At 40.5% G+C, this 26,093-nt stretch overlaps 1 protein-coding gene across 6 annotated transcripts in view; it reads left to right on the forward strand.

The window, feature by feature from the left end:
* Positions 1–26,093, forward strand: part of USP34 (ubiquitin specific peptidase 34) — a 117,333-nt gene that overhangs the window by 66,353 nt on the left and 24,887 nt on the right. For all 6 annotated transcript variants that reach the window (XM_048517715.1, XM_048517742.1, XM_048517723.1 and 3 more), the window contains exons 34-57: positions 684–884; positions 2,369–2,451; positions 4,016–4,056; positions 4,896–5,020; positions 5,353–5,505; positions 6,839–6,943; positions 8,422–8,477; positions 8,592–8,712; positions 10,336–10,519; positions 12,106–12,269; positions 12,639–12,704; positions 13,403–13,549; positions 13,636–13,692; positions 13,798–13,875; positions 18,162–18,256; positions 18,421–18,593; positions 19,087–19,240; positions 20,714–20,792; positions 21,444–21,497; positions 21,584–21,679; positions 24,062–24,126; positions 24,217–24,292; positions 24,390–24,437; positions 24,835–24,900. In XM_048517715.1, coding sequence (XP_048373672.1) covers positions 684–884; positions 2,369–2,451; positions 4,016–4,056; positions 4,896–5,020; positions 5,353–5,505; positions 6,839–6,943; positions 8,422–8,477; positions 8,592–8,712; positions 10,336–10,519; positions 12,106–12,269; positions 12,639–12,704; positions 13,403–13,549; positions 13,636–13,692; positions 13,798–13,875; positions 18,162–18,256; positions 18,421–18,593; positions 19,087–19,240; positions 20,714–20,792; positions 21,444–21,497; positions 21,584–21,679; positions 24,062–24,126; positions 24,217–24,292; positions 24,390–24,437; positions 24,835–24,900 — 2,487 coding nt within the window. The remainder of the gene's footprint in view (positions 1–683; positions 885–2,368; positions 2,452–4,015; positions 4,057–4,895; positions 5,021–5,352; positions 5,506–6,838; positions 6,944–8,421; positions 8,478–8,591; positions 8,713–10,335; positions 10,520–12,105; positions 12,270–12,638; positions 12,705–13,402; positions 13,550–13,635; positions 13,693–13,797; positions 13,876–18,161; positions 18,257–18,420; positions 18,594–19,086; positions 19,241–20,713; positions 20,793–21,443; positions 21,498–21,583; positions 21,680–24,061; positions 24,127–24,216; positions 24,293–24,389; positions 24,438–24,834; positions 24,901–26,093) is intronic.

Genomic DNA, 26,093 nt, shown 5'->3' on the forward strand with positions numbered 1-26,093 from the left:
CTCTTCTTGTTGTTCCCAGGTCCATTGGCAACACTTTTTTTACTCTGTTCTCCCTTTTGCAACACTGCGAAATGCAAACACTTAGTCACTTTCTAACCTGTTGCCTTGCCTATGTCAGCCTTCTATGCTGTGGTGCTTCATTTTAATCAGTTGTTGCCTCTACATAGCATTCTGCTTTCAAAATAATTCCTCCATTTTATTGTTCTGACCATGTGATGCCATTTCTTAAATCCCTTTACTGGCTCCCTGTCTAATCTCAGATGCAGCACAAATACTTTCTGTGACCTTTTCCCCTACCTTTATCTCTCTGTACTCATATTATCATGCATCCCTGCTTAATACTTTGCTGTTCCAGATTCCTCATCCTCATTTAATCCAAGTTCATCTTCCCCTTCAAATCATTTAATCCAAGTTCATATTCCCCTTCAAATCATTTAATCCAAGTTCATATTCCCCTTCCTCTCTTGCTACACCTTTCTCCTAAAATCACTTCCTACGACACCTGTACAATGCCACTTCTCCTCCCTATGCTGCTTCAGATTTTTAGATTATAGTACCATCTGGGGAGGGATTTGTCTTGTGTTCTGAAAGGCATCGTACATGTTGATAAAGTGATATTAAATAAATGAAAATCAGAGCAATGAACCAGCTGAAAACTGTGAGCTGAATTTCTTTACTTGCAGTGGCTACTTGACTGTCTAGCCTGCTTGCTGAAATTGATCTGCCAGTTTGCAGTGGATCCCTCAGATTTGGATTTGGCTTATCACGATGTCTTTGCCTGGTCTGGTGTAGCAGAGAGCCACAGGAAAAGAACTTGGCCAGGGAAATCACGGAAGACTGCAGGAGACCACGTGAAGGGCCTTCACATACCCCGCTTGACAGAGGTGAGACATGAATGGCTCAATTTCCAGCACAAATGTTTTAAACTATTTGGACTAAGACACAGTGTCCCTTCCCTGGCATCAATGTTTGTCTAATTCTTTCAGAATACGTGACCTCTGCCTGCAGGCTTCCTCAGCCAGGTATAGACAAACCTTAAGGCAGCAATTTAACACAATGAAAGAACACAAAGCTATGCTGAATAGGCATTTGGCATGGCGTTATAGTTCTGTATCTCTAGAATCACGACAGTCAGTTTCTCAGTTCACGGTAAAATTTCATTATGAATTAAGTTACAAATTTCTAGCAAGAAACAGGTCTCCATTTGTGGAGGGAGAGGGTATCCTGACAGTGAGTTATTCTTTGCATTTGTTCCACAAGTCAAATGTAGATTAGTTTTGCCATTGTGCCTTTCTACCAAAAATAGCCCATTCCCCAAAAATGTAATAGCAAACATGTGAAGGCATTTTTATAGGATAGATAGGAACAACAATTGGCCTGGAAACACCAGGAGATCAAAAGCGTCAACAGCTAAAAGTAAACTTGGATTTATAATGAACCTAGTGTATACAGCAGAATCAGGTTCCCTATGCCAGTTATGATGGTAAACAGGTACAAGCTGCTGCTCACCTGGCGACATTGGCAAATTAAACAGACCAGTGGAAAATTAGCTGAAAATACCTGAGATCTTACAAAGCACTTGGGACACTTGTGCTTAGAATGACTCTGCTGAAAGGAAATAGGCTCAGGCTCTAACAAGAGCTGTTGTTAATTTGTTAAGGGTGCTGGACAGTGGAACACTTTTTCTTGCATATCATCAAAACCCTACCTTTGGCAGATTTTAAGTGGTTACTGGAGTATTCATGTACGTTTTGTTGAAGCCCTGGTTAACCTACTGTTGCTCTAGCACTGTGTGGTTCAGAAGTAATAGTTAACCATGATTTGCCACTATATGAATAAACCTAAATAGAAATAATGAGAGCCATCTGCTTTCATGGCAAACAATAGTTGCCATTAGGTCTGAATCATAAACTGTGGGTTGGATCCAGCTAGCGTTTCCACTGGTAGAAAAAGGCAGGAGGGTGTCACCATTGATGATCAAAAAGTGGATAATGGGACCTGCAAGGACAAAAGCCAGGTGGGATGAGGGCAGTAGGATGGAGAGTGATGAGATAAGATTGAGTGAAAAAACTGGCTGGATCCAACCCTACGACTTGTGCTTTTCCTTGCAAATAAGTGTTAAAACCAGTGGTGTAATCTATATTTGAAATCGAGGTTTGCAGTGAGGACAGCAAGTAGTGGTTTGTTGTTCATATGCAATGGCACCGTATGGCTCATTCATGAGGTGGAAAACCATGATTTGACGTTATGTCTGTGCCCTTCCATAGTTATTTATTGTTCGGGTTTGTTCAGAAGTATAAAGAATGCATATAATTTTTAAGGTAGCAGCTGCATTAACTGTTTTCTTTTGACTTCAATTTTTTTAAAGGTATTTCTTGTACTTGTCCAGGGAACCAGCTTGATTCAGCGACTTATGTGTGTTGCTTATACATATGACAACTTGGCGCCTAGGTACAATAACCTTTTTTTAATATTTTTGGTAAGATTTATAGTATACATATTTGCATTAAAGCATCATAGTGAACTTGATGAATTTCAGAAAGGAATAAGATGTTGCTTGAAAAAGTATAGTAGAAGCTATTATTTTTTCTAGATTCAGTTTTCTAAGTTCAGTATTTTGCGGACTCGGCTTCTCAATCATGTGAGAGAGGGAAAGCACCCAACTAGGCAAGGCATTCTTGTTTTCAACAGTTCCCAATGGGTTGGGGCAAAGAGGAGCCTAGTCATGATCCTGATCTGACTTTGATTTCTTGCCATGCTGGTTACTGCAGCCCATTGCAAGCTAGTCTGCCCTTCCCTTTCTTTGGCGCCCCCCTCCCCCCGGGGTCCTGTAGAAACAGGGCCTGGTAGCTTACAATCCCTCCTGATACCCAGCATTGGGGTTGTCAGCCTCCAGATGGTTGCTAGAGATCTCCCATTATTATAGGTGATCTCCAGAAGACAGAGATCAGTTCACGTGGAGAAAAAACTGGACTCTGGCATCATACCCTGTTGAGGTCCCTCCCCAAATCGCACCCCCCTCAGGTTCTACCCCCCAATATATTCAGGTATTTCCTAACCCAGTGATGGTGAGCCTTTTCGAGACCGAGTGCCCAAATTGCAACCCCAAACCTGCTTATTTATCGCAAAGTGCCAACACGGCAATTTAACCTGAATACTGAGGTTTTAGTTTAGAAAAAAGGTTGGTTCCGAGGTGTGTGTAAGCTTGGTGGTAGTTGATGGCTTGGCTTTGAAGCAACCGAGCAACTCTTCCAATGGGTGAATCACGACCCTAGGAGGGTTTACTCAGAAGCAAGCCCCATTGCCAGCAACCGAGCTTACTCCCAGGTAAAGGATTGCGCTTTAGTTCTTCGCATGAAAATCAGTGGGGTTTAACAGCGCTTAACAGGGCTACCTACACTGCTTCTCCAAAACTAGGTCTTAGGTTTAATGCTAATAATTGAGCCCAGTGGCCCAGGCCAGCCTAGATGGGGGGGGGCACTCCGTTTGCATGTGCCCATAGAGAGGGCTCTGAGTGCCACCTCTGGCACCCGTGCCATAGGTTCACCACCACTGTCCTAACCTGAAATGGGCAATTCTACTCAGCATACAGCTTACTGAACTCATTTCTCTATATAGGTGTAGGCTACACACAAGGAAATAGTGTTCTATACCAGGCAGCGTGGCTTTCCGCCCAGAGATTTTAGCAGGACCAGTTGTGTCAAAATGACCTCTGTTCCCTGATGATTCTTCATGTGCCCTCTTACTTGGCAAACCTAAACATAAAACAACTTTCTAACATGATGGTTGCTGCTTTTTAGTCTGATGTGCACTACTTTGGTTTCATTAAGGGTTTTCAAGAAGGGAGCACAAAACCTTTTAAAACAGTATTTCACTAACGTGCATAGAGTAAGTGAATAGACAGAGTGAATGAGTCTGTATTTTGAGCGTACCAGTTTTCATTGCTTCATTTTCCAGGAGTATGTGTTAGATTTTTGCATCAAGGTCTAAATGGATTGTTTTTCTTTCTGAACAGGGTGTTGAAAGCTCAAGCTGATCATAGGTCGAGACATGAAGGTTAGTGATTTAGTGAATGCTTCGCAGAGGAAACTGATTACTTGATTCAGCTAACATTTAATGTCATATTATCCTGAAGAGGAAATTAGTCACATCACTATGGAAGATGTACCATGAACTTTCTGGGGAGGGGAAAAAGTTTTGCTCTTTGACAGCCCTGCTGCCTTTAAGCACTCAGGACCAGGAATTCCTCCCAGTGGAAGGATCTAAACAAAGCAAAAAAGAAAAAGGAATTCCTTCCAGGATAATCCCTTCCACAGAATAATCTCTACCACTTAGGGAGATTTAGTTTCGGCATGCTCCCATCTGAGATATGGATACCTCTGCAGAGCAGTTTTTCAAGATAAACCTTTCCACTGAATAAAATAACGGGTTTTGCTTGTGTTAACTGCCCAGTCTGTTTCTTTTGGAAGGGTGGAGGCTGCATGGAGAGAAACAGAGCAGACCAGTTATAAAGAGGGGTTGAAGTGGTCCATGGGCAGGCTTCAAGAGGGAAGCAAAAGCAGCCCTGTCAGGGAACATCTTTTTCTGACAGTTTTTATTGAGGGAAAACTTGCAGAGGTACCATTTTCAGTAACTTTTATTGATCTAAACTTGTTTGGTAGAGCATTAGGAGAGGGGGGAGTTTGTTGCTTAAAACACTTCTCCAGTCAGACTCAAACAGGTTTACAAGCACATCCGGCTAGTTTAAGCAGGATGACTGTGTGAAGGGCTGACAGGAAAGCACTTCTGCCTTAGTCTGTTGATCTTGCTTAGCTCTTGATCTTGAAAGAAAACCCAGAGCGGGTTGTTGTGTATGAATTCTGTGTAAAAATGCTGTGTTTCTGGTTTTTCCTTAGTTACTCACTATTCAATGTGGCTTTTGGTGAGCTGGGCTCACTGCTGCTCTGTAGTAAAATCCAGCCTGGCAGATAGTGATAATTTACATGACTGGCTAAAGAAACTTACCCTTCTCATTCCAGAGGTAGGTTTTTAAAAAATCATTTAGCCTGTCAAATTTAAGTATTCCAACCATTTCAAAAAGCTTAGTTTTCCATGACAGGTTTTTATCGTGAATTACTCTAAACTTATTTAAATATCATTTTTCCTATTTTTTTTGTCTGTGTTTTATCTCTGAAAAGATTTTCTGAAGCAAAGACATTTCATCTGAATTCTGCAAAGATACATCCGCACAATTGTTTACATTCAGAGCTACAGAAGCTGTAACAGACCCAGTAAAACCAATGTATAAACATGCTGAGGGGAAATAAAATTGTCTTTCATTTAAATTAATTCTATTTTATTCTTTCATTTCAGACTGCAGTCCGTCATGAGTCCTGTAATGGTTTGTACAAATTATCGTTGTCTGGTTTGGATGGGGGAGAATCAATAAACAGATCTTTTCTGCTGCTGGCTGCCTCAACTTTGTTGAAGTTTCTGCCTGATGCCCAGGCATTGAAACCTATCAAGGTAAACAATCAAAAACATTCACCTAGCAGTTGCCAAAAAAAAAAGGAGGGAGAACACTTTTGATAAAACTTCCATAGACTCACTATTCTCAAATTTGGAGTCTTGCTTTTTTAAGGAAGGAAAGATAGTTTCTTCGATGTCATGCAAACTTTCTCTGACGTCTCTTCCAAGCCTCCAAGTTGTTAACACATCTTGATTAGAACATAAATTAAAGACTGCGTAAATTGGTTTGCTGTTCACTGAATAACAAAAGAGCGAACCTGTGCTTTGCTCTGTCCTCTGCCTTTGTAACTTCCTATGTGCTGTTAATTATTATTATTAGTATTAGTATTTATTTGACTTTTATGCCGCCCACCCCCGGAGGGCTCTGGGCAGTGTACAACATTTCAACATAAATAAGCAAAAGGAGCCCTCTCAGTAAATTAAATACAATATAGGATATTGTCTTACACACTGACAGCCACATTTGTAGTGTCATAAGTGAATGTTGGGGGGAAATTACTGTGGTGGATCCAGCCAGCTTTTTGATTGACTCTCACCCAATCTTTCTCTGTGCTATAGTTCCTGTCCCGTGTTACTTTGGTCCATGCAGATGCTATATTTATCAGCATACCCTTTTTGATAGTCAGAAGGGACTCTCTCCTTCTGCACCAGTGAAATTGTGTTTTCTCCTCTGCCCTGGCTCACACACAGTTCTGATATGTGGGCGGTTAGCATATGCCAGTGGTGGCGAACCTATGGCACTCCAGATGTTCATGGACTACAGTTCCTATCAGCCCCTGCCAGCATGGCCAATTGCTGGCAGGGTATGGTGGGAATTGTAGTCCATGAACACCTGGAGTGCCATAGGTTCGCCACCACGGGCACATGCTTTCCTTTTCACCCTTCTTGGAAGAGATGAATCAGGAAAGGTATCCCAGGTTATAAAGCAAAGCTTGAGTTGTTCCTTCTCATGTAAGCACCTTATATTACTAAGAGAAAAAAAATTCATGTTCATTCTGCACTGGTGGAAGAGAGTATCCTGACCAGGTTGTTCCTTGTGCTTGGTTCCATAGATAGAACCATGCAAGTGAAATAGGCAGGCAATACGTTCAGGGGCATCCATCACAAAAATACATCCTGGGTGGAGTGATGGAGGCCTCTACAAAGGTTACCGGCTCTCCTGAGGTTCACAGGGCAGTTGGGCAGCAGTCTTTGCAAAGGATGTGTTTGCTCTGCCTGAGAGAAATCAGCTGTAAAAATAGAACGACTGCTCCATCAGAAATTTATCTCATTCATAATATGCATGGTTTTGTGAATATGGTTTTGAAAAAATGGTAACTTCTTTTCTCAGATAGAAGATTATGAAGAAGAACCCATCTTACAGCCTGGCTGTAAGGAATATTTTTGGTTGCTGTGCAAACTAATAGATAACATACATGTAAAAGACGCTAGTCAGGTAAGGTATAAATGAGTGTTGCTGTAAAGGGCGGGTGTTTGTTTTCTGCAAAGGGATCATTGTGGACATTTTATTCATTGATTAGGGCAGGGACAGGATCTAGTGGGACTCCACTCAAGCAGGCATGTGTCTCTGTTCTTTGGCATAGGAGTGAAGGTTGGGGTCAGGCCGCCCCCAATTTAACTATGTCTAAACAAAACCCCTGCTGTTTAGAAAAAATTGAGTCAGGCTTCCATCACTTCATATCTGAGGGTGAAGTTTCTTGAAGGTGGAATGTTTTCTAAATCATGGGAGAAAGACGCATTCATTTTTCTCTGTGATTTGGGGAAGAGCCATCTCTCTGTCTTGGGCTGAGCTGAGAAATTTTGAAAGCAGCGTGATATTTCTCTGCTTTTCAAAACTATCTAAGGCTCACCCCATGCCAGAGAAATCCCTCTCCCTTTTCGGGGGGGTGGGGGGTGGAGAAAAAAGGAGGGTGTTTCTCTTTTCTTGTTGCAAGTTTCACAGACTTGAGAAATGAAATCTTTGATACTCTTCAATCTTTCTCAAGGCTTTAGAGATACTGGGTCAAGAGGGGCTGCTTTCTCCTTGAAGGGCAGGAAGACATGTCCACACCAGAGTGATTCCACAGCTCTACAGGATCAGGGAGGCAGAGGTCGAGGCTGCTTGAACTGTTTCCTGTTTGGGAGTCACCTGCTCCAGTTCATCTCCTACCTTGGCAAGAGAGAGCAGGCTGCAGAGTCGGCTCTGAGAGCAATCTGGATAGTTTCTTTTTATTTTTCTTTCTCTGTACTTCTTTCTTTCTCTCTGTGATTTTTTTTCACAGGGAACAGCTAATTTACTATTAAACCATAGCTTATGGGTGGGCTGTGTGATATGTGTTCTCTATAACATCTGATAATTGTATTGCAAACTAAGTCCAGTAAAGTTATTAGGTCAGAAACGTATATTAGCTTTCCTAACCCACATAATTGTATTAATCATTTGAGACATAGTGACAGTCTGGAAGAACTCGATGCGGCTAATTGTGTTCAGGTTCCTAAACCTACCCCGTTGTTACGTGGAGCATGTGACTATGTACAGGCCTGCTTCAAAATGGGGAACTATCAGTCTGCCCTTGAAAAAGCTTAGGAAGAGAACATAATCACAAGAGTTGCAGAACACATTGGCAACAAATGTCACCTCATTCATTTTAAGGAGGGCAACAATTTTAAAGATGGTCGCCGTTCAGAGGGAAAAGATAGCAAATCCATGAGGCATACCCAAAATTTGGACACTTGAAGAAGCTGTTTGGCTACTGGTCTAAAGCTTTATTTTAAATGAATGGGAATTTAGAATACCTATTTTGATACTAAAATTGTATGTATTTTTGGACACGCAATCTGAATTTACATATTTGCATTCTGTACATTCACACACTGATTCTCAGTTCCTCTCATAGCAGTTACATTCATATTTTCATTTTGTTTTTAAATTAGACAACACTGGTTGATTTGGATGCCTTGGCAAGACATTTGGCTGACTGCATTCGAAGGTATCCTTTTTAATTCCATTAATTTACTTTTAAAACATGGAGGTTTTTTACACTGTTGACACAAGAGGAGACATACTTACCGGACTTAACAGATACGCTCGTTGTGTTTTGCAGCAGAGAAATTCTTGACCATCAAGAGGGTAACATAGAAGATGATGGCCTGACAGGTCTTTTGCGTCTGGCAACAAGTGTTGTTAAACACAAACCACCTTTTAAATTTTCCCGAGAAGGGCAGGTAACTATTGAGCGCCTGAAAGAGACTATACAGAGAGTGCTGACACCACATCTTCAGTTTGTATTTCTGTTATGAACATTTTGCTTTTGAAAAACTTGTCAAGAGGCAGTGTTATCAGGATGCTTGAATAAATGAACTGATGGACAAATTGTTCTTATGTAGAAATGTACAAAGACACACATATTATAACATATACACTGGTAATAAAGAAGAAGAAGAGTTTGGATTTATTCCCCCTTTCTTGTTTCCCTTCCTCTCCCCAAAACAAACATCTTGTGAAGTAGGTGGGGCTGAGAGAAGTCTAAATGAACTGTGACTAAGCCAAGGTCACCCAGCAGGCATGTAGAAGTGGGGAAATAAATCTGGTAGTTTCAACCATCATAAGTTGGATCTGCTTTACTCTTTTTGAGATAAGGTGAAGCAAATTATCACTACAGTCTTGATTTAGACATTCAGGGGAAGTTCCCCTGTGCAGGAGGCGTGAGCCTGAACCTTGGGAACACTTGTTCTCTGCCGCTACTTAAATGACACTTTATGTAAGCTGAATCTAACAGAACATTCTTTAGTACCAGCTAGTTGAGGTGATGGTGGTGCACTGATTAGTGCTGTCATTCCTCACAACTCTCACATGGTCTTTGCCGTGATCACCTCAGAATGGAATGTTACTGTTTAGATTTAATTCAACAATTGGCTACCAATTGGCCATGCTGGCAGGGGCTGATGGGAATTGTAGTCCATGAACATCTGGAGTGCCGTAGGTTCGCCACCATGGACCTATAGTCTATATCCATGTTTTTCTGTGGCTTATAAAATCGTGTAGTGAGATAAGGATCATTCTTATGATGGTCACACAATCTCTTTGCACTTTCCACACTCTCTAGGGTACTGTCTATGAAGAAAAAGTGTCAGACTAGTTATCTGGAAGATCCAGGTTCTAATCTCTACTTTTGCCATGGAAACTTGCTTGATGACCTTTAATCAGCTGTTCAGTCTTATTATAACCTACCTTACAGGGTTGTGAGGATAAACTGGAGGACAGGAGAACGATATAAACTGTTTTGGGTCCTTATTGGGGAGAAAAGCAGTGTATGAATGAATTAAATAAATAAAATATCTGAGCCTAGGCCTTTACTATTGCTGTTCCACTACTGTACTGGAAGGGGTGAGGCAGGCACCTCCCTTTGGGAACCTTTGGCAAGACTGTAGGGTAAAAGTATTAATTTTGGAACAGCTTGAACATATAGATGTTGTATCTGGGTTATTTGTTTTAATGGTATAGATTTAATAATTTTTTATTATTTTATTTTATTATTGCCACCTGCCTTGGCTTCTAGTATTCTACATAATACAAATGTGATGTTATTTCTTGATAGAAGACTGTGTCAGTTCTTGTAGCTCATATCTACTTCTCAACATGTAGAGATCTTTCCCCGTGGAACAACTGTGTTAATCAGCCTTGTATATATTGAGATTTGCCACACTCAGAAGTGAGTTAGCCTTGCTAGACTGTAGCAATCCACTTAAGCCCCATCAATTTCTATAGAATGCTTCTGCGTATAATGTTCTGTGTACCTTCCATCTTGTTGATGTTGGTGTAAACTGTTAGATCTGCTTCTTCTGTAGGAGTTCTTGAGAGACATCTTCAACCTCCTGTTCTTGCTGCCAAGCCTAAAAGATCGCCAGCAGCCAAAGTGCAAGTCTCATTCTTCCAGGGCTGCTGCTTATGATTTGTTAGTAGAAATGGTCAAGGGTTCCGTAGAGAACTACAGACTGCTCCACAACTGGGTTATGGCCCAACACATGCAGTGTAAGGACATTTAGTTTTTCGTGTTTCTTTTTTCAATGTTAGTTTTTCAGCCCTTTGTTGATAATGCAATATTTCTCAATTAAAATAGTTTTCTTATTTTCTGAGTTGCTTCTTGAAATAGTTCTACCCAGCCTTTTTCTATTGCATTGACTTGCCTTCCTACTTAAAATGTTTTGAAGTTTATTGATAAAACATTATAGCTCCCTTTTACTGATGCTTTCTTGTGTCTTCTGAACAAGTAGTAATTAGCACAGACCTCCAGTAGAGTAGAATGTAGATTTTTTTTTAAAGGTCTCAAATGGTTTAGGAGACTGTCCATTGGATGGATTATCCCTTCCGCTTGTTCCAGAGGGCAAGGCTTGATATTCCCTACTGAGCAAGCAAACCATTGTCAGTTGTCAGTCCTTCTTGCTCTACAGAGCAGCAGCTTTGCAGATCCTTCTCTTGCACTTTCTCTCCCCTGCTGTATCTCAGCCATGCCCTCCTTCTCAGTCTTACCTATTTGCCTTGGGTTAGGGAGTAGAGCTAAAATATAAGCTTGAGTTCCCTCTTCCAGCAAATTAATCTATACTGGCTGATATAAGAAAAGAGGAAGAAGAGTTTGGATTTATATCCCCCCTTTCTCTCCTGTAGGAGACTCAAAGGGGCTTACAATCTCCTTGCCCTTTCCCCCTCACAACAAACACCCTGTGAGGTGGGTGGGTCTGAGAGAGCTCCGAAAAGCTGTGACTAGCCCAAGGTCTCCCAGCTGGCGTGTGTGGGAGTGCACAGGCTAATCTGAATTCCCCAGATAAGCCTTCACAGCTCAGACAGCAGAGCGGGGAATCAAGCCCGGTTCCTCCAGATTAGAATGCACCTGCTCTTAACCACTATGCCACTGCAGAAAGAGACTTTGGTCCAAAGACAACAAGAAACATTATTTATTAATAGCTTCTAGATGGAGACCCACTGGACAGGGATGGGAAGAACTCTGGAAAATCTTTCAGAGCTGTTTTGTAGAGACCAGTGTCACACACAGTCTGATTTTCCAGTGGCCAGATGGAAAATCATCATTGGCTGATCTTGTCTGTGGATGCACTGGAAATAGTGAAACCAATTCAATTTTATATCAGAACGAACTTGGATAACTGCACTGCGATTGTATCTTTTTGGGAATACTCAATCAGTGTTCTGTGTCTATACTAACGGGTACCCAGCAACCAGTTAGTACATTTTCTGGAACCCAGCTGACTAAATGTTGGCAACCTTTTGAGCTCCCATTCTTGGAAAGAAGGGGGATTTAGATCCCATCCCCTTCCCTGGAGAGTCCCTGCTCCCATTCTTAGATGTTTTTCACATCAGATAGATGGATGAGAGGAGGGCTTGTCCTCTGCTTATAGGAAGGACTTGTGGATCCCACCTTTCAAGTTCATACAAGTTCATATGTGAACAGAAGGCTTCTTCTGCCTTCCACAGTGCAAAGAAGGAACAGTTCTTGTATATCGTCTTCAAAGTTCAGCCCCCCTCTTTCTGTTTTAAAGATAGCAATAATGGGCATATGACACTCATCACATTTTGTGTTAATATAATTCCCTTCATTGTGACAGCTTCCCATGCACCTTACAAGTGGGATTATTGGCCACATGATGATGTCAGAGCTGAATGCAGATTTGTGGGTCTGACCAACCTTGGAGCAACTTGTTACTTGGCATCAACCATTCAGCAACTGTATATGATACCAGAAGCCAGGCAAGCCATCTTTACTGCAAAGGTACAGACACTTTGTATTGACTGTGAGCATGTAGAGTGGGACTTTCCATTTGCCCCTGCAGCCCACAAAGCCTTCCCCCATCTGTTCCTGGGGTTATAGGACCCCATAGACACCAGAAGAGAATCAGGTAGCCAGCTCAATGTTGACTCAGCTTTCCATTCTTCCGAGGTTGGTAAAATGAGTACCCAGCTCACTGGGGATAAACTGTAAATGACCAGGGAAGGCAATAGCAAACCACCCTGTGATTATAGTCTGTGTAGTACATGTTGTGATGTGGCATCACCCCAGCGCTTTACATCAGGAACTACCTTTTCACCTTTTTAATTTAGAGAAATTGTGACATGTTCTAATCCTGTATTTTCTCTTAAGTATTCTGAGGACATGAAGCACAAGACCACCCTCTTAGAACTTCAGAAAATGTTTACTCATTTAATGGTAAGTTTTAGTCCTTCTAAAAATATAACTTCCTCCACATATGAACTTGTATGACAGTTGAGTAGTCTGTTTGCTCTGTAGTCCGAGGGCAACTAGTTCTAGGATACTAGGCTTTGATTGCATTCCCCCCGCCCCCGGGCATGCTGGGAACTCTTCCCCTGCTCTGCTACTAGGGCAGAAGCAACTGTGAATAGTGCTGTGTTAATTGAGTGAATCAGCATGTGGAAAGGAAGAGACTTCTGTCTTAAATTTAGATAAAGAAAAGCACATTGTAAATCAAGTTAATACATAAATTGTAGTGAGAATAGGTTTCTGCTGGCTTTGTGTTATTCATTGTAGGGGGTGGGGTTTTTACAAAGGCAAGTAGCAACTAATTCCATTTTTAAGACAGAGTTCATCTGACCATGGATGAGGAGCATAGCTTGTCAGTTTGTTTAGAAGCAGTAACCCTGGCATACATTGAAGAGTGCTCTCATTCCTCACAACTCTCACAAAGCCTCAAAATACAAATGTTTAGATCCAAATGATTCTTTCCAGTTTTTCCAAATATCTTTGTTTTCAGTGTGTATCAGTCTACCTCTAAATGTAGAAAATACTGTCTGAAATAATTATGGATTAGTCTCTGAGGTTTATTGTAGATTTCATGTTAATTTTTAACAATTGTTTATTTTGCCTGGTTCTGCTTCTTGCTTCTGCAGGAAAGTGAATGCAAAGCATACAACCCAAGGCCCTTCTGTAAAACCTACACTATGGATAAACAGCCACTTAATACTGGTGAACAAAAAGACATGACTGAGTTCTTTACAGATCTCATAACAAAAATTGAAGAAATGTCCCCAGAATTGGTAAGTTTTCAATCAGGATGCAAAAGTGAATTTCAGAATATTTTTATTTTTCCACTAATTGACTGAAATAACTCATTCATCCACAGAAGAACACAGTGAAAAGCTTGTTTGGAGGTGTAATCACAAACAATGTTGTTTCTTTGGTGAGTTGAATTTCTATTCTGTGCCCATTTTCTCTTGTAAATCTGGCCTCTTTGGAAGTGTGAGATTAAATCCTTCAACCATTTTTTTCTGCTGCTGCCATTTAGGACTGTGAGCATGTCAGCCAGACTGCTGAAGAGTTCTACACAGTGAGATGCCAAGTAGCAGACATGAAGAATATTTATGTGAGTAATAACATCTCAGCAGTCAGTTCAAGGCACTGTTGAGGAATATCCTCAATCATGTATATGCCATCAGAGAATATTGCCAAGGGAACTTCACAAATGGGGCAGGGTGGGTTGAATTGATAGTGTTGAACAGTGTTGTCTTCTTGGGTATGGATGGGGGTGCAATGGTTCAGTGGTTGAACACATACATGTCTTCCCTACAGAAAGCCCCAGGTTCAGTCCTTGCTTTCATAGTGCTGGAAGAGACCACAAGGGCCATCAAGTCCAACCTCCTGCCATGCAGGAACACACAATCAAAGCACTCCTGGCATATGTTCATCCAGCCTCTGTTTAAAAACCTTCAAAGAAGGAGACTTCACCACTCTCTGAGGCAGTGAATTCCACTGTTAAACAGCCCTGACAGTCAGAAAGTTCTTCCTAATGTTTAGGTGGAATCTCTTTTCCTGCACCTTGAATCCATTACTTCTAGTCTCTGAAGCAGCAGAAAACAAGCTTGCTCCCTCTTCGGCATGGCATTCCTTCAAATATTTAAACATAGCTATCATGTCCCCCCTTAACTTTTGCTTCTCCAGACTAAACATCCCCAGCTCCCTAAATCTCTCTTCATAGAGCATGAATTCCAGACCTTCTACCATTTTGGTTACCCTCTGAAAACGTTCCAGCTTGTCAATATCCTTCTTAAATTGCGGTGCCTAGAACTGAACACGCTACTCTAGGGGAGGTCTGACCAATGTGTAGAGTGGTACAGTTACTTCCCTCAATCTAGACACTATACTTTTATTGATGCATCCCAGAATTGCATTGGCTTTCTTGGCTGCCATATCACTTCTGACTCATGTTCAGTTTGTGGTCTACTAAGACTCCCAGATCCCTTTCACGTGTACTGTTGTCAAGCCAGGTGTCACCCACCCTATATCTGTGCATTTTAATTTTTCTGCCTATATGTAGAATCTTACATTTATCTCTGTTGACATTCATTTTGTTAGTTATCATTTGTTAGTTTGGTTTGAACTATCTTCAGTTAAAAGATTGTAGGCAGTGGAAAGAACCTTCCTCTGCCGGGGAGCCTAGATCCACTGCCAATAATCTGATTTGGTATGAAGCAGCTCCACAGCTTGAGCCCAGTAACAACAGTAACAACAGCCCAGTAACAACAAAAAGCTTTTGTACATTTAGCTGCCTCAGTTATTTAACTGTCTTTCAAAATATATGTTCATGTTGTATTTGTCTCCTTGATTTTAGAAAGAAGTAGATAATATTTGGTAGGTGTGTTTCCTTTAGAAAGGGTCATGCAGTTTTTTATTAGTGGTGTGATTATGAGCTGTTAACTGGTACTTTTTGTGCTGCTGGTGATTCTGTTTTCTTTGTTTCTTTTTTTACCTGAATGTTTTCATTTGGTTGTGTGCTATCTTGAGCACAGGCAGAGATTTAAAAAATGCAAGGAAATAAATTATGCTAAAAAATTTACATGAAACAGCAATACAGTGGTGCTTTAAAGATAACCAGATTTACTTCAGCAGGCACCAAAGCTCACTTCATCAAAAACATATCCTGGAATAAATTTGTTAGGCTTTAAGGTGTCACTGGACTCCCATTTTAATTTGCTGTCACTGGCTATTTAGCTAAAAATGTCATTAAACTTTTGGTAGAATGTATGTTTCTTTCTCTGTCAACTTTAAGTGCTGCATTTGGGTAATGAAAGATTTCCAGTTAATGAATTTGGGGAAAAGTTCAACGGTAGATATGTTAGTGAGGAATATTCTCTCCACCAACACTAATATAACTGTTAAGCTGTCTTTGCTAGCTTAATTCCATAAGCAATTGGTATGGTTCTTTGAATGAAATATAAGTCCCATTTTGACTGGCAGGCAGTTACATACATTCATCTTTGTGTCTTCTGTGCAGACCCACATTAGACCTCCGGGGAAGAGGCGGCCTATAAATCTAAAATATAAATAAATAAATAAATAAATAAATAAATATGCACAGGCTGAATGTATGCCTGCACAGAAGACACTTGATGAACAGCAGTTAGAGATAAGTGGCACACTGTTTTATGCTGCCTTTCCACCCAAATAGGATCTGCAAGGCTACAAACATGACAGCATTTGAACACAAAAACAGCATTTAAATTAATTCAGTAAAAACATAAACACAACACACCACAACCAGGAGAGAGGGCCAGTAAGGAACATTAAAATGTATTTGTGTAACTGTCAGGATTCCTAGCTCTGGTGTTTTGTTATGACTTCTTGCAGCTACTTGAATCATTCCAGAAGTCCTCCTGTTTGTCTCCTTGCTCTGTCAAGCAAGTCAGCTACAGATGAGTTATAGGTTTTTTCTTTGGCAGCTCCTGTTCTAAGGAACAACCTTCTTAGGAATGCAGGCATCCTCCTGACTCCTTGGAAGCTGAGTAAAACAGAGTTCTTCACAAGAGCTTTTGATAGTGGATAATGAAGTTTCGTTGTTCTACCTCTGGTTTAATTCTAAATTTCCACGGTTTTATTGTTACAAATTTTGGTTTTAATCTGTATGCAGCGTTGGATCCCATTTCTGGGAGAAAAGTTGGTTAAAGTGTTTTTTTAAAAATCCCATAGAAGACTATACATGTTGTCCCTCAAACGCAATAACTTAGTTGCATGTAGCTGTTTCTCTAAACACCTCTCATTGTGACACACCTCTGAAGATGCCAGCCATAGATGCAGGTGAAACATTAGGAGCAAAAACTGCCAGACCACAGCCTGTAAAACCCACAACAGCCCATTGATTCTAGTCATGAAAGCCTTCAATGATACATTTGTTGCATGTCTTTTCTTTAAAATGTTATTTCTTGTAAGAAACAGAGATTAGTGACCAGTATCCTTTGTTAGTTTTTTGCCCTACACCCTCTCCTCATAGGAGATTTGGGAAGCTTAGAACATTTGAAATATAGGTGTGTGTTAAATGCCATCAAGTCTTCCAGCTCATGGCAGCCCTATGAATCACTGTCCTCCCAAATGTCCAATTGTTAACAGCCTTGCTGAGGTCTTGCAAACTGAGGACTGCAGTTTCTTTTTTAGAGTCAACCATCTCATGTTGAGTCTTCCTCTTTTGCTTCTGACTTTGACTTTTCCAGCATTATAGTCTTTTCCAGTAATTATTGTCTTCTCATTATGTGACCAAAGTATGTTAGTCATTTTAGCTCCTAGGGACAGCTCAGGCTTGATTTGATCTAGAACCCATTTGTCTTTTTGGCAGTCTACCAACACCACATTTCCAAAGGAAATTACTTTTCTCCTGTCAGCTTTCTTCATTGTCCAACGTTTACACCCAGCAGCCATCAACAGAATACACAATACAAAATACAGGACCCTGGCTGTATAATAAAGATTAGCAGCAAACAAGTACAATATTTATGGGAATCAGCAAAGTGCATACTTAATAAACAGTAAGAAAGTCTCTACATGGGGAAGGTGCAGTAGTCTGAAGTGTGTTACAAGAAATGTACCCTGCAAGAAATAGAACATACTTTGGCAAAGTATATTTGAAGACATACGATTGTTCCAGGATTACAAATGGGCATAGCGATTTGCCCTTGCTGAAGAAGTGGACATTGATTCCATGAAAATGTGTATATAGCTGTTTCGAGATTCTCTTGAATTGGATTCTTTTATAACAACACACTTCAGACTACTGCACCTTCCCTAAATAGAGACTTTCTTATTGTGTTGTTGCCCAGCTTTGCCGCACCTGTTTGCACTGAACTGATTCACATAAATACTGTACTTGTTCACTGATCAACTTTCACACCCGTACATTGTAATAGGGAAAACTGTAGTGTGAATAAACTTGACTTTGATTTTCAGTGATACATCCTTACACTTAAGCATTTAAAATACAATAAATATAAATACACTACAAATAAGTGTGATAAGTTTAAAACAATAAAACCAATTAAACCTCCAATTTAACAAGCCACCCTGAAGCATGAAAACTGGCCAGATCCCTGGTTCGTAAAGTTAGTCAAAGACCACATGAAACAAAGCAGACTTGCATGCCCTGCGGAACACTAGAAGATCCCGCAGGGCACAGACTTCCTTGAGGAGCTGGTTCGAGAGAGAGAGGCAGCAGCCACTGAAAATACCCTTGCCGTGGTGGTTGACCGGTGGGCAGTCGCAGGCTAGGGGCCTGTAAAAAGGCCCCGCAATGATGATCTAAGAGGCAGGAGGGCTTGCACTGGGAGAAGCAGTCACACAGGTAGTGTTTTAACAATGTTCTCCCGTGTCTTTTATATCTATAAATAGGAATCTCTTGATGAAGTTACTATCAAAGATACCCTGGAAGGTGACAACATGTATACATGTTCTCACTGTGGGAAGAAAGTACGGGCTGAGAAAAGGTAAGATTGACAGAAACCTATTGTCAGGCTCTCTTTTGTCATTACATTAAATTTTGCTACATACTTCCTCCAATGTGTGATTATTATTAGCAATCTAAAAAGACTACTTGTGCTAGAAGGGTGTGATACAGGATGCATAATGGAAATTATGATTTTGTCTCTAGGGCCTGTTTTAAGAAATTGCCTCGCATCTTAAGCTTCAACACAATGAGATACACCTTTAACATGGTCACTATGATGAAGGAGAAGGTCAACACACACTTCTCGTTCCCCCTACGGCTGGACATGACGCCTTACACTGAAGATTTCCTCATGGGAAAGAATGACAGGAAGGAAGGTATTTGATTTTAGTTGGGCTCCGGACAAACCTTTCAACCAAACATTCCCAGTTCTGAAAAGTCTTCTTGACATATTTGGCTAACATTGTTTCTGTATTTCCTGTTATCAAAGAATACTTGTTAAAATTGTGGACACACAGTCGGCACAAGATTTGTACAGTTTTTGGAACTAATTCATCTTTAGTTCTGCCATGGAAGGATATTGTTTTGGTTTTTTTCATTATTAGGAAAATATTGAATGGAGAGGTGATCCACTCTCCCACTGCATCGTTCTTTCCCTTCCTTATATGTATTGGTCAATGTTCAGGAGACTCATCTGCTGCCCTCCTCCTCCTATCCCTTCTGCAAGGGGTGCACATGCTCAGTGTTGTATGAAGGAAGCATGTCCTAATTTGACCCCTCTGTTTAAAGAAAAAGATGTAGAAGATTTTGCATGATTTGTTCAAAATATTAAAAGAACTAGTTACTAAGATACTAAAATAATTTTTTAAGGTTTCAAGGATGACGGAGACAGTTTAAAGGAGGCCAAGAGTTATGAGTATGATTTGATAGGTGTGACGGTACATACAGGAACAGCGGATGGAGGACACTACTATAGTTTCATCAGAGATATCATTAACCCTCATGCTTACAAAAACAACAAGTGGTGAGTAGAAATACTTAAGTTCTTTGGTTGATGTACATTGTTTACTGGTGCAATCTGAAAAGACCATGTTGCTTAGATCAGATGCAGTTCCCTGTTGTGGCTTGGTGTTTGGATTCAAGCTCACACATTTGCTCCTTCTTTCTTGGTTTGGGATTTTTGCTTTCCATAGTATACAACGATGCCTGAATCGGCAAACTATCTGTAGTCCTGATTTCCAAACCGTGATTTGCAAATCTTTGGAGGAAAGGTGTTTATAATAGTTTTCCAGCTAGAAAATTGCAGCATTGCTTGGTTACCAAAAAACGGAAGATGGGAGAGGCAATATGCTTGAGTGGAAAGGGGAGCATGCGGAGCCATAAGAATTTCCCTGTTCACCCATGCATGATTTGCCTTTGACTGAAGTAAGTCACAGTCGGTTTCTAGTCTGTGTTTAAAATTCAGTTACCAGCTTTAAATGGGGTGTGAGACGCCTGTTCTTCCTTGGCTTTTATCATATTGGATTAAAATGTAAAATAGCTTTGCACCATATTTAAAAGATGACGGTGGGTGTTGTTGGCACATGTTATTCTCTTCATTGCAATTTCACAGCAAAATCAAGGGTCATGCTGTCGTGGATCTAATGCATCTAATGATGTAAAAAATTGGACTTGTGCAAATTAACTTTGACTGAATCTCATCTGGTGAGAACCAGTGTGGTGTAACCATTGGATTAGAATCTGCAATACCCAGTTTGAAACCCTCGCTTTGCCATAAAAGCTCACTAGGTGACCTTGGGCCTGTCACACACACTCCATCTAACCTTCCTCACAGGACTGTTGTGAGGATAAAATGGAGGATGAGAAAATGATAGGAGTTGCCTTGGGTCCCCACTGAGGAGAACACCAGGTTAGAAGGGAAATGAATAATTAATAGATGTAGTCCAAAGCAGTGTGAGGACATAATACATTACACACTCTACTGCCCTTTTTATGCTGTTATCCGTACCAAATATATCAGTGACATCCTGATAGGCCTGACAGGCAATGTGGAGGAGAAGGTTTGCTTTCTTATGGCTGATGTTTTTCCTGAGGTTACAACTAAAGTAGCCAATTTTATGTTTCTAGCAGCAAAAATTAGAGAAAACTTAACTAGAACTCCAACTTTAAAAGCTATGTTGTAACATAGGTGGCCAAATCCCCTCATAGATTCAACTTGACTTTGTCTTAATTATATAATTAAATATATTATTATTTTGTTGCTGTATTTCAATGCCATACAATTATTCTATTTGTATTTTTCAAGCTTATATAATAGCCTCTTTTTTGGATTTTAATGCTTTGTATAAATCTCATATTGAGTTTTAATTCTTATGTAAAGTCTTGGGAGCTGGGCTAGGGTTGAAGTCTTATACATGCATGTATGGCCCATGGCTAATAAACGTGAATTTGATTTGAAATTTGATTTGATTTAATAGATAATCTTCGAATTTTCCAGGTATCTTTTCAATGATGCTGAAGTAAAACCGTTCGATTCTGCTCAGTTGGCTTCTGAATGTTTTGGTGGAGAAATGACAGTGAGTAATAATTTGTATCTCTTTTTAATTATTTGTTTGTCTCAAAAGGTTTCAGAGCTCTTGTTCAATGTTTGTGTGTTTTAAAAGCTGTTCAAATTTGGATTAATACATTGTGCTCCCTCATAAAACCCAGTTCCTTCATGCTACTCTCCATGTAAAGAGTCAGATATGCCGAGAGGTTTAATAAATTGTTCTGATCTCATGATGGATATGCACTCTTTCAGCAGTATGGTGTCTCATGCTGTTTCCCATTTTCAAAGAACTACAGAAATGGGGGAGTCAGTTCACACTAGTGAAATAACCACTGCTTACCTATGCTAGACCAGCTTTTTGTCTTGAGCATGTGCTTAGTCAGAACAGTCTATTTAAAGTATATTATTACACTGCAAAAGCTATTAGTATGTTTTTACATTTCATTGTAAAACTGAAGGCAAAAACAGCTTTAAGTCTCTTTTTGCACTTCTACCATTGGCTGATCTGCCAGCTACAGACCAGTGATCAAAGGTATTCATGTGCTGATTCAAAATCAGGCAGAACCCTGAATTAATTTTTATAATAAACAGGCATAAAAGAGTGGGTCCTTGCATTTAAAAGAAAGTAGTGGAATAAGACATAATGTATTCTTTTCCTTTCCTTTTTTGTTGTCAACAGACAAAGACCTATGACTCTGTCACAGATAAATTTATGGATTTCTCCTTTGAAAAGGTACTGTGTTCTCTCCTTTGACTGTACAAGTGTCTCAATTTCTTTAATTTAAAAAGGAAATTAAACTTTTTTTGCTTCTCTTAAAGACGCACAGTGCATATATGCTCTTCTATAAACGAATGGAGCCGGAAGAAGAAAACGGCAGAGACTATAAATTTGATGTTTCATCTGAGTTGCTAGAGGTAAGTAGAAGTCTAACCCTAACACCACCCCACAAAAAGTTAGGAGCAAAAACAACCAGACCACGGTCATACATCCCGGAAACCCACAAGAACCAGTTGATTCTGGCCATGAAAACCTTTGACAATACTTTTAAGGGTTCTTGTTCAGATATGTGCTATTGCTCGGCCTCTATGGACTAGTTTCAAAATTTTGTGAGGTAAGGCGTTTCTACTCCCAAGATCCCGAGCTGCAGGAAGCAAACCAGTTGTGGACTGTAGACCACCACAGACAATCCATTTGGCTTTCTGGACGGGGTTGCAACTAGTGGCAGTTCCTGCTGGTTGATCTGGCCTGGAGACTTTGAATTTTGGTTTGCATTAGCTATACCGTAAATCAGTTAGCATGACGTCATTATTCTGATAGAAAACAGGTGGAACTCTGGTCAGTAGATCCCAACGGTCAAATGTCTGGAAGGGCTGTAACAAGGGGTGAAGGTTGGGTGGATGTAAGGTAATGGAATTAGCAGCTCTGAAATATCACAAATCTGTTGTTTTCATTTTTTAAAAAAAAAAATCTAAGCTTCCTCTCCAGGCAGGTTCCTGAAAAGGCAGAATAAAAATGTTCATCTTCATGGAGCTTCTGTGCAGTCTCACCTTCAGAGAAAATGTTAGGCCATTCGTGAAAATAGCAGCATATTTTCTAACATAATTTCTCAGCAGATTCAGCGAAGAAGTTGGGAAAAGTTTCTTTTTATTATGTTATTATCCTGCCCTTTCTTCAGAAAGCCTGCAACTGCACACCCTCTTCCCACGTTTATTCTTACAGTGCCCCTCTTGGGTTCCTTAGAGTATCTGCTCAAGATCACCCAGTGAGCTTCATGACTGAGAAATAATAATAATAATAATAATAATAATAGTAATAGTAATAGTAATAGTAATATAAAAAGAACACGAGAAGGTCACTAGATACCGTGATTTGAAAATCGAGCTTCAGCATCTATGGCATAAACCAGCTGAGCTCGTCCCAGTGGTAATCGGCACGCTGGGCGCCATCCCAAAAACACTAGGGCAGCACTTGAAACATCTTCGAATTGACAAAATTAACATCTGTCAAATTCAGAAGGCAGTCCTGCTGGGATTCGCACGAATACTACGCTGATACATTACAACTTCCTAGGCCTCTGGGTGAGGTTCGAATTGTAATGAAGGCCAACAACCAGCTAAAGATCTGGCAGCTGTGAAATCTACACCACCAACAACAATAATAATAATAATAAATTGTTGTTGTTGTTATTAATTCAATTTCGGTATACCCGCCTCATCCCCAAAGGGCTCTGGCCAGTGTACAACATAATCATCATGTTACTGCACTGCCTGGGTAACTTTTACTCTCCCAGATCAACCAGCTCTCAACAGCGCAGAGGAACAGAAACAGGACCCAACACAGCGAGAATAGTGAAAAATAAAAATGAGTTTATTGAGAGGCTGACCTACGTGTCAGCACCTCCGCACCATGGCAACTGCAGCTGCCTAGCAGCTGTACAACAACTTAAATACACTTTCTCCCGCCTGGGAGTCTGGGGGAATACAGGACAGCCTACAACCATTCATTTACAGATACATAGCAACCAATTAGAGTCCGGAGGGCAGTCCCTTCCTGAATCTTGAAGGCAGAGACAGGGCAAGGCGATGACAGGCACAGGCGGGAAAAACACAAAAGAGTCCTTTGGGTGCTTGGGGCCAGGAAACGAAACCTAAGGACGACCTTATCTGCCTGCTGGTGGGATTAAGGCAGATGGATGTGCTTCTTCCGGGGGTCCCTTTTGTCAAACGTCCATTCATGGTTTTTGCAAATGAAAGGGACATGCCCAGCTGGAGCAGGGGTGGATTCCTGCCTTGAGCAAAGGAGGTTCCATACAGACACAAATACAAAATACAACTGCAATTCCTACTTCCTACCTAATACAACTTATTCCTATCTAATTTATAAAGAAGTAAAACATAATTTCACCTTTGTTAGAATGTAAGATCAGAAATGGAATAATTCATTTCTGACTCCGCTATCAATCATAAAATACAAGTAACAAGAGGGATGAGTAAACAACAACCAATAAATTATACCTAGCATTAAGCACTCAGCCCCATAAACTCTAAAATACTAATTTAAAAACAGCGATTGATACATAAAAACAGCGTCCCGCTGTTGCACTAAGTACAGGAAAAGTGGGGTATAGAAGGGAGGAAAAGGAGGGGGGAAATCAGCTAACTAGGAACCAATATGCTAAATTTAAATTGGAAAAATAAGAAGTTTTTTTAATGTAAGACCCTGACTGTGATTTTATTACTAAAATCAGGCATGTTTCTGAAAACGTTGCTCATACTAGCATTTTTTTTCCCCCTCAGTGGATATGGCATGATAACATGCAGTTTCTTCAAGATAAGAATATTTTTGAACACACATATTTTGGGTAAGCTTGGCATTGTGTTGGAATTATTTTTAAAGCGCTTTTTAAAAAAATCCCATTTTAAGGGTCGTAACTAAATGTGTTTGGTTTTAGGTTCATGTGGCAGCTGTGCAGTAGCATCCCCAGCACGTTACCGGATCCTAAAGCAGTTTCTCTGATGACAGCCAAGGTAGAATTCCTTGATTGTACAAATATTTTTTTTCAGAACTCAGTATCTTTAAAAGTTTGTTTAGGATATTTGGTGATCATCAATTATTGCCTTACAGTTAAGCACATCTTTTGTCCTGGAGACATTTATCCATTCCAAAGAAAAGGTATGCTGTTTATTTACCTCTTTAAAATATTTAGTGTTTTCCTTATGGTTCAAGACAGCACACAATTCCAAAAATTATAAATATGCAGCGTATTGTAAAACTCCATTTACCCTCCTTCTGAAGAAAATGTTTCCCCACTCCTACACATGAAGCCTGCTGAGTGACCCTGGGCTAGCCACAGTTCACTCAGAACTCTCTCATCCCCACCTACCTCACGAGGTATCTGTTGTGGGGAGAAAGGAAGGAATTTGTGAGCCACTTTGTGACTCCTTATAAGAGAGAAGGGCAGGGTATAAATCCATACTCCCTCTTCTTAACTGGTAGGTCAAGATTATTTTCATAAGGTTTGCAATGACAAATTTTATGCTTCAATTGAAGTCTTTTGCTCCCTTTTCAGCCCACAATGCTTCAGTGGATCGAATTGTTAACCAAGCAATTTAACAACAGTCAAGCTGCTTGTGAGGTAAGACAAAAATGAAGACGTCAATGAATCATTCTTTGAGCCATTACAGTAAAATGCATGCTCCTTTCCACGGATGCCTTCCCTTCATGTTTCTCAAGTACACAGAGCTAGAGATGCAAAGGCCTGGGGAAACAAAAATTACAGGTTTTATCATAAAACATAGGCCCAGTATTGATATGAAACTTTTGTTCTCCCACCCATGATATTGTGTGCTGTACAGTCTTTCCACATTCTCTCATGCACAAATCCCTTTCTCATCCCTTTTGGAACCTCACCATGGTGCAGTTTTGCATGTGCTCCAATGTTAACATTAACCAGAATTTTCTTCTAGTCCTGCTTTCCATCTGTACTGTAACGCTAACCGTAATTAGCGTTAACATTGGTGCAGGTGTCGTACTGCCTCATGCTAAGGAAAGGCACTTTTCTGACAGGGAAGCAGGAAATCCATAATGAGTTATTCCTCACATTTGCTCCACAGGCAGGAGCATGCAGATTAAAGCAAGACTTTAAAGTTTCATACTCAAAAAGTTTCTTACTGTGCTTAGCAAAATGCCTCCTGAACCTGGGATGCTTCTCTTTCTGCTGGATAAAACTTGGCTATCATAGCCTTGTCTCTGAACCAAGCAGAAATGTTCCAGAAGGATTAACCTCCTTCTACTATTAAGGATGTTACACAGTAAGTTCCACAATTCCATTCAGAGCAGTGATGTATCTGTGGAGAAAAGAGCAGATATTTAACGTCATATTGCTGACCCAAGTATGTGCGCGTTTACGTATAAGAAAGCTTATGCCAGGGGCGTAACGAGGCAGCCCTGGGCAAACTGTAGCCCTGGGCAAAACCTGAGTTGGATGCCCCCACCCCCCATGGGCAGCCACTCCACCACGACCAAATTTTTTTTGCAGTCTCCTGATGAGAGACTGAAAGTTTTGAGACTGTGCCTTCAGAAATGTCCTCCACCCCAGCCTGCAACCCCCATGGACAGCAATACAGAAAACTCAATGCAGAACAAAGATTCTTGGGCAAATTTCTGGGATGTTCCTGCAGGGGGCGCATTTTTGGATGTATCGGCACCACAATTTCAAGGTATCATCTGGAAACTGTCCTTATGGTACCCCCCAAGTTTGGTGCAGTTTGGTTCAGGGGGGCCAAAGTTATGGACCCTCAAAACTGTAGCCCCCATCTCCTATTAGCT

This window comes from Sphaerodactylus townsendi, linkage group LG01 (assembly GCF_021028975.2).
Source record: "Sphaerodactylus townsendi isolate TG3544 linkage group LG01, MPM_Stown_v2.3, whole genome shotgun sequence".
Taxonomy (NCBI): Eukaryota; Metazoa; Chordata; class Lepidosauria; order Squamata; family Sphaerodactylidae; genus Sphaerodactylus; species Sphaerodactylus townsendi.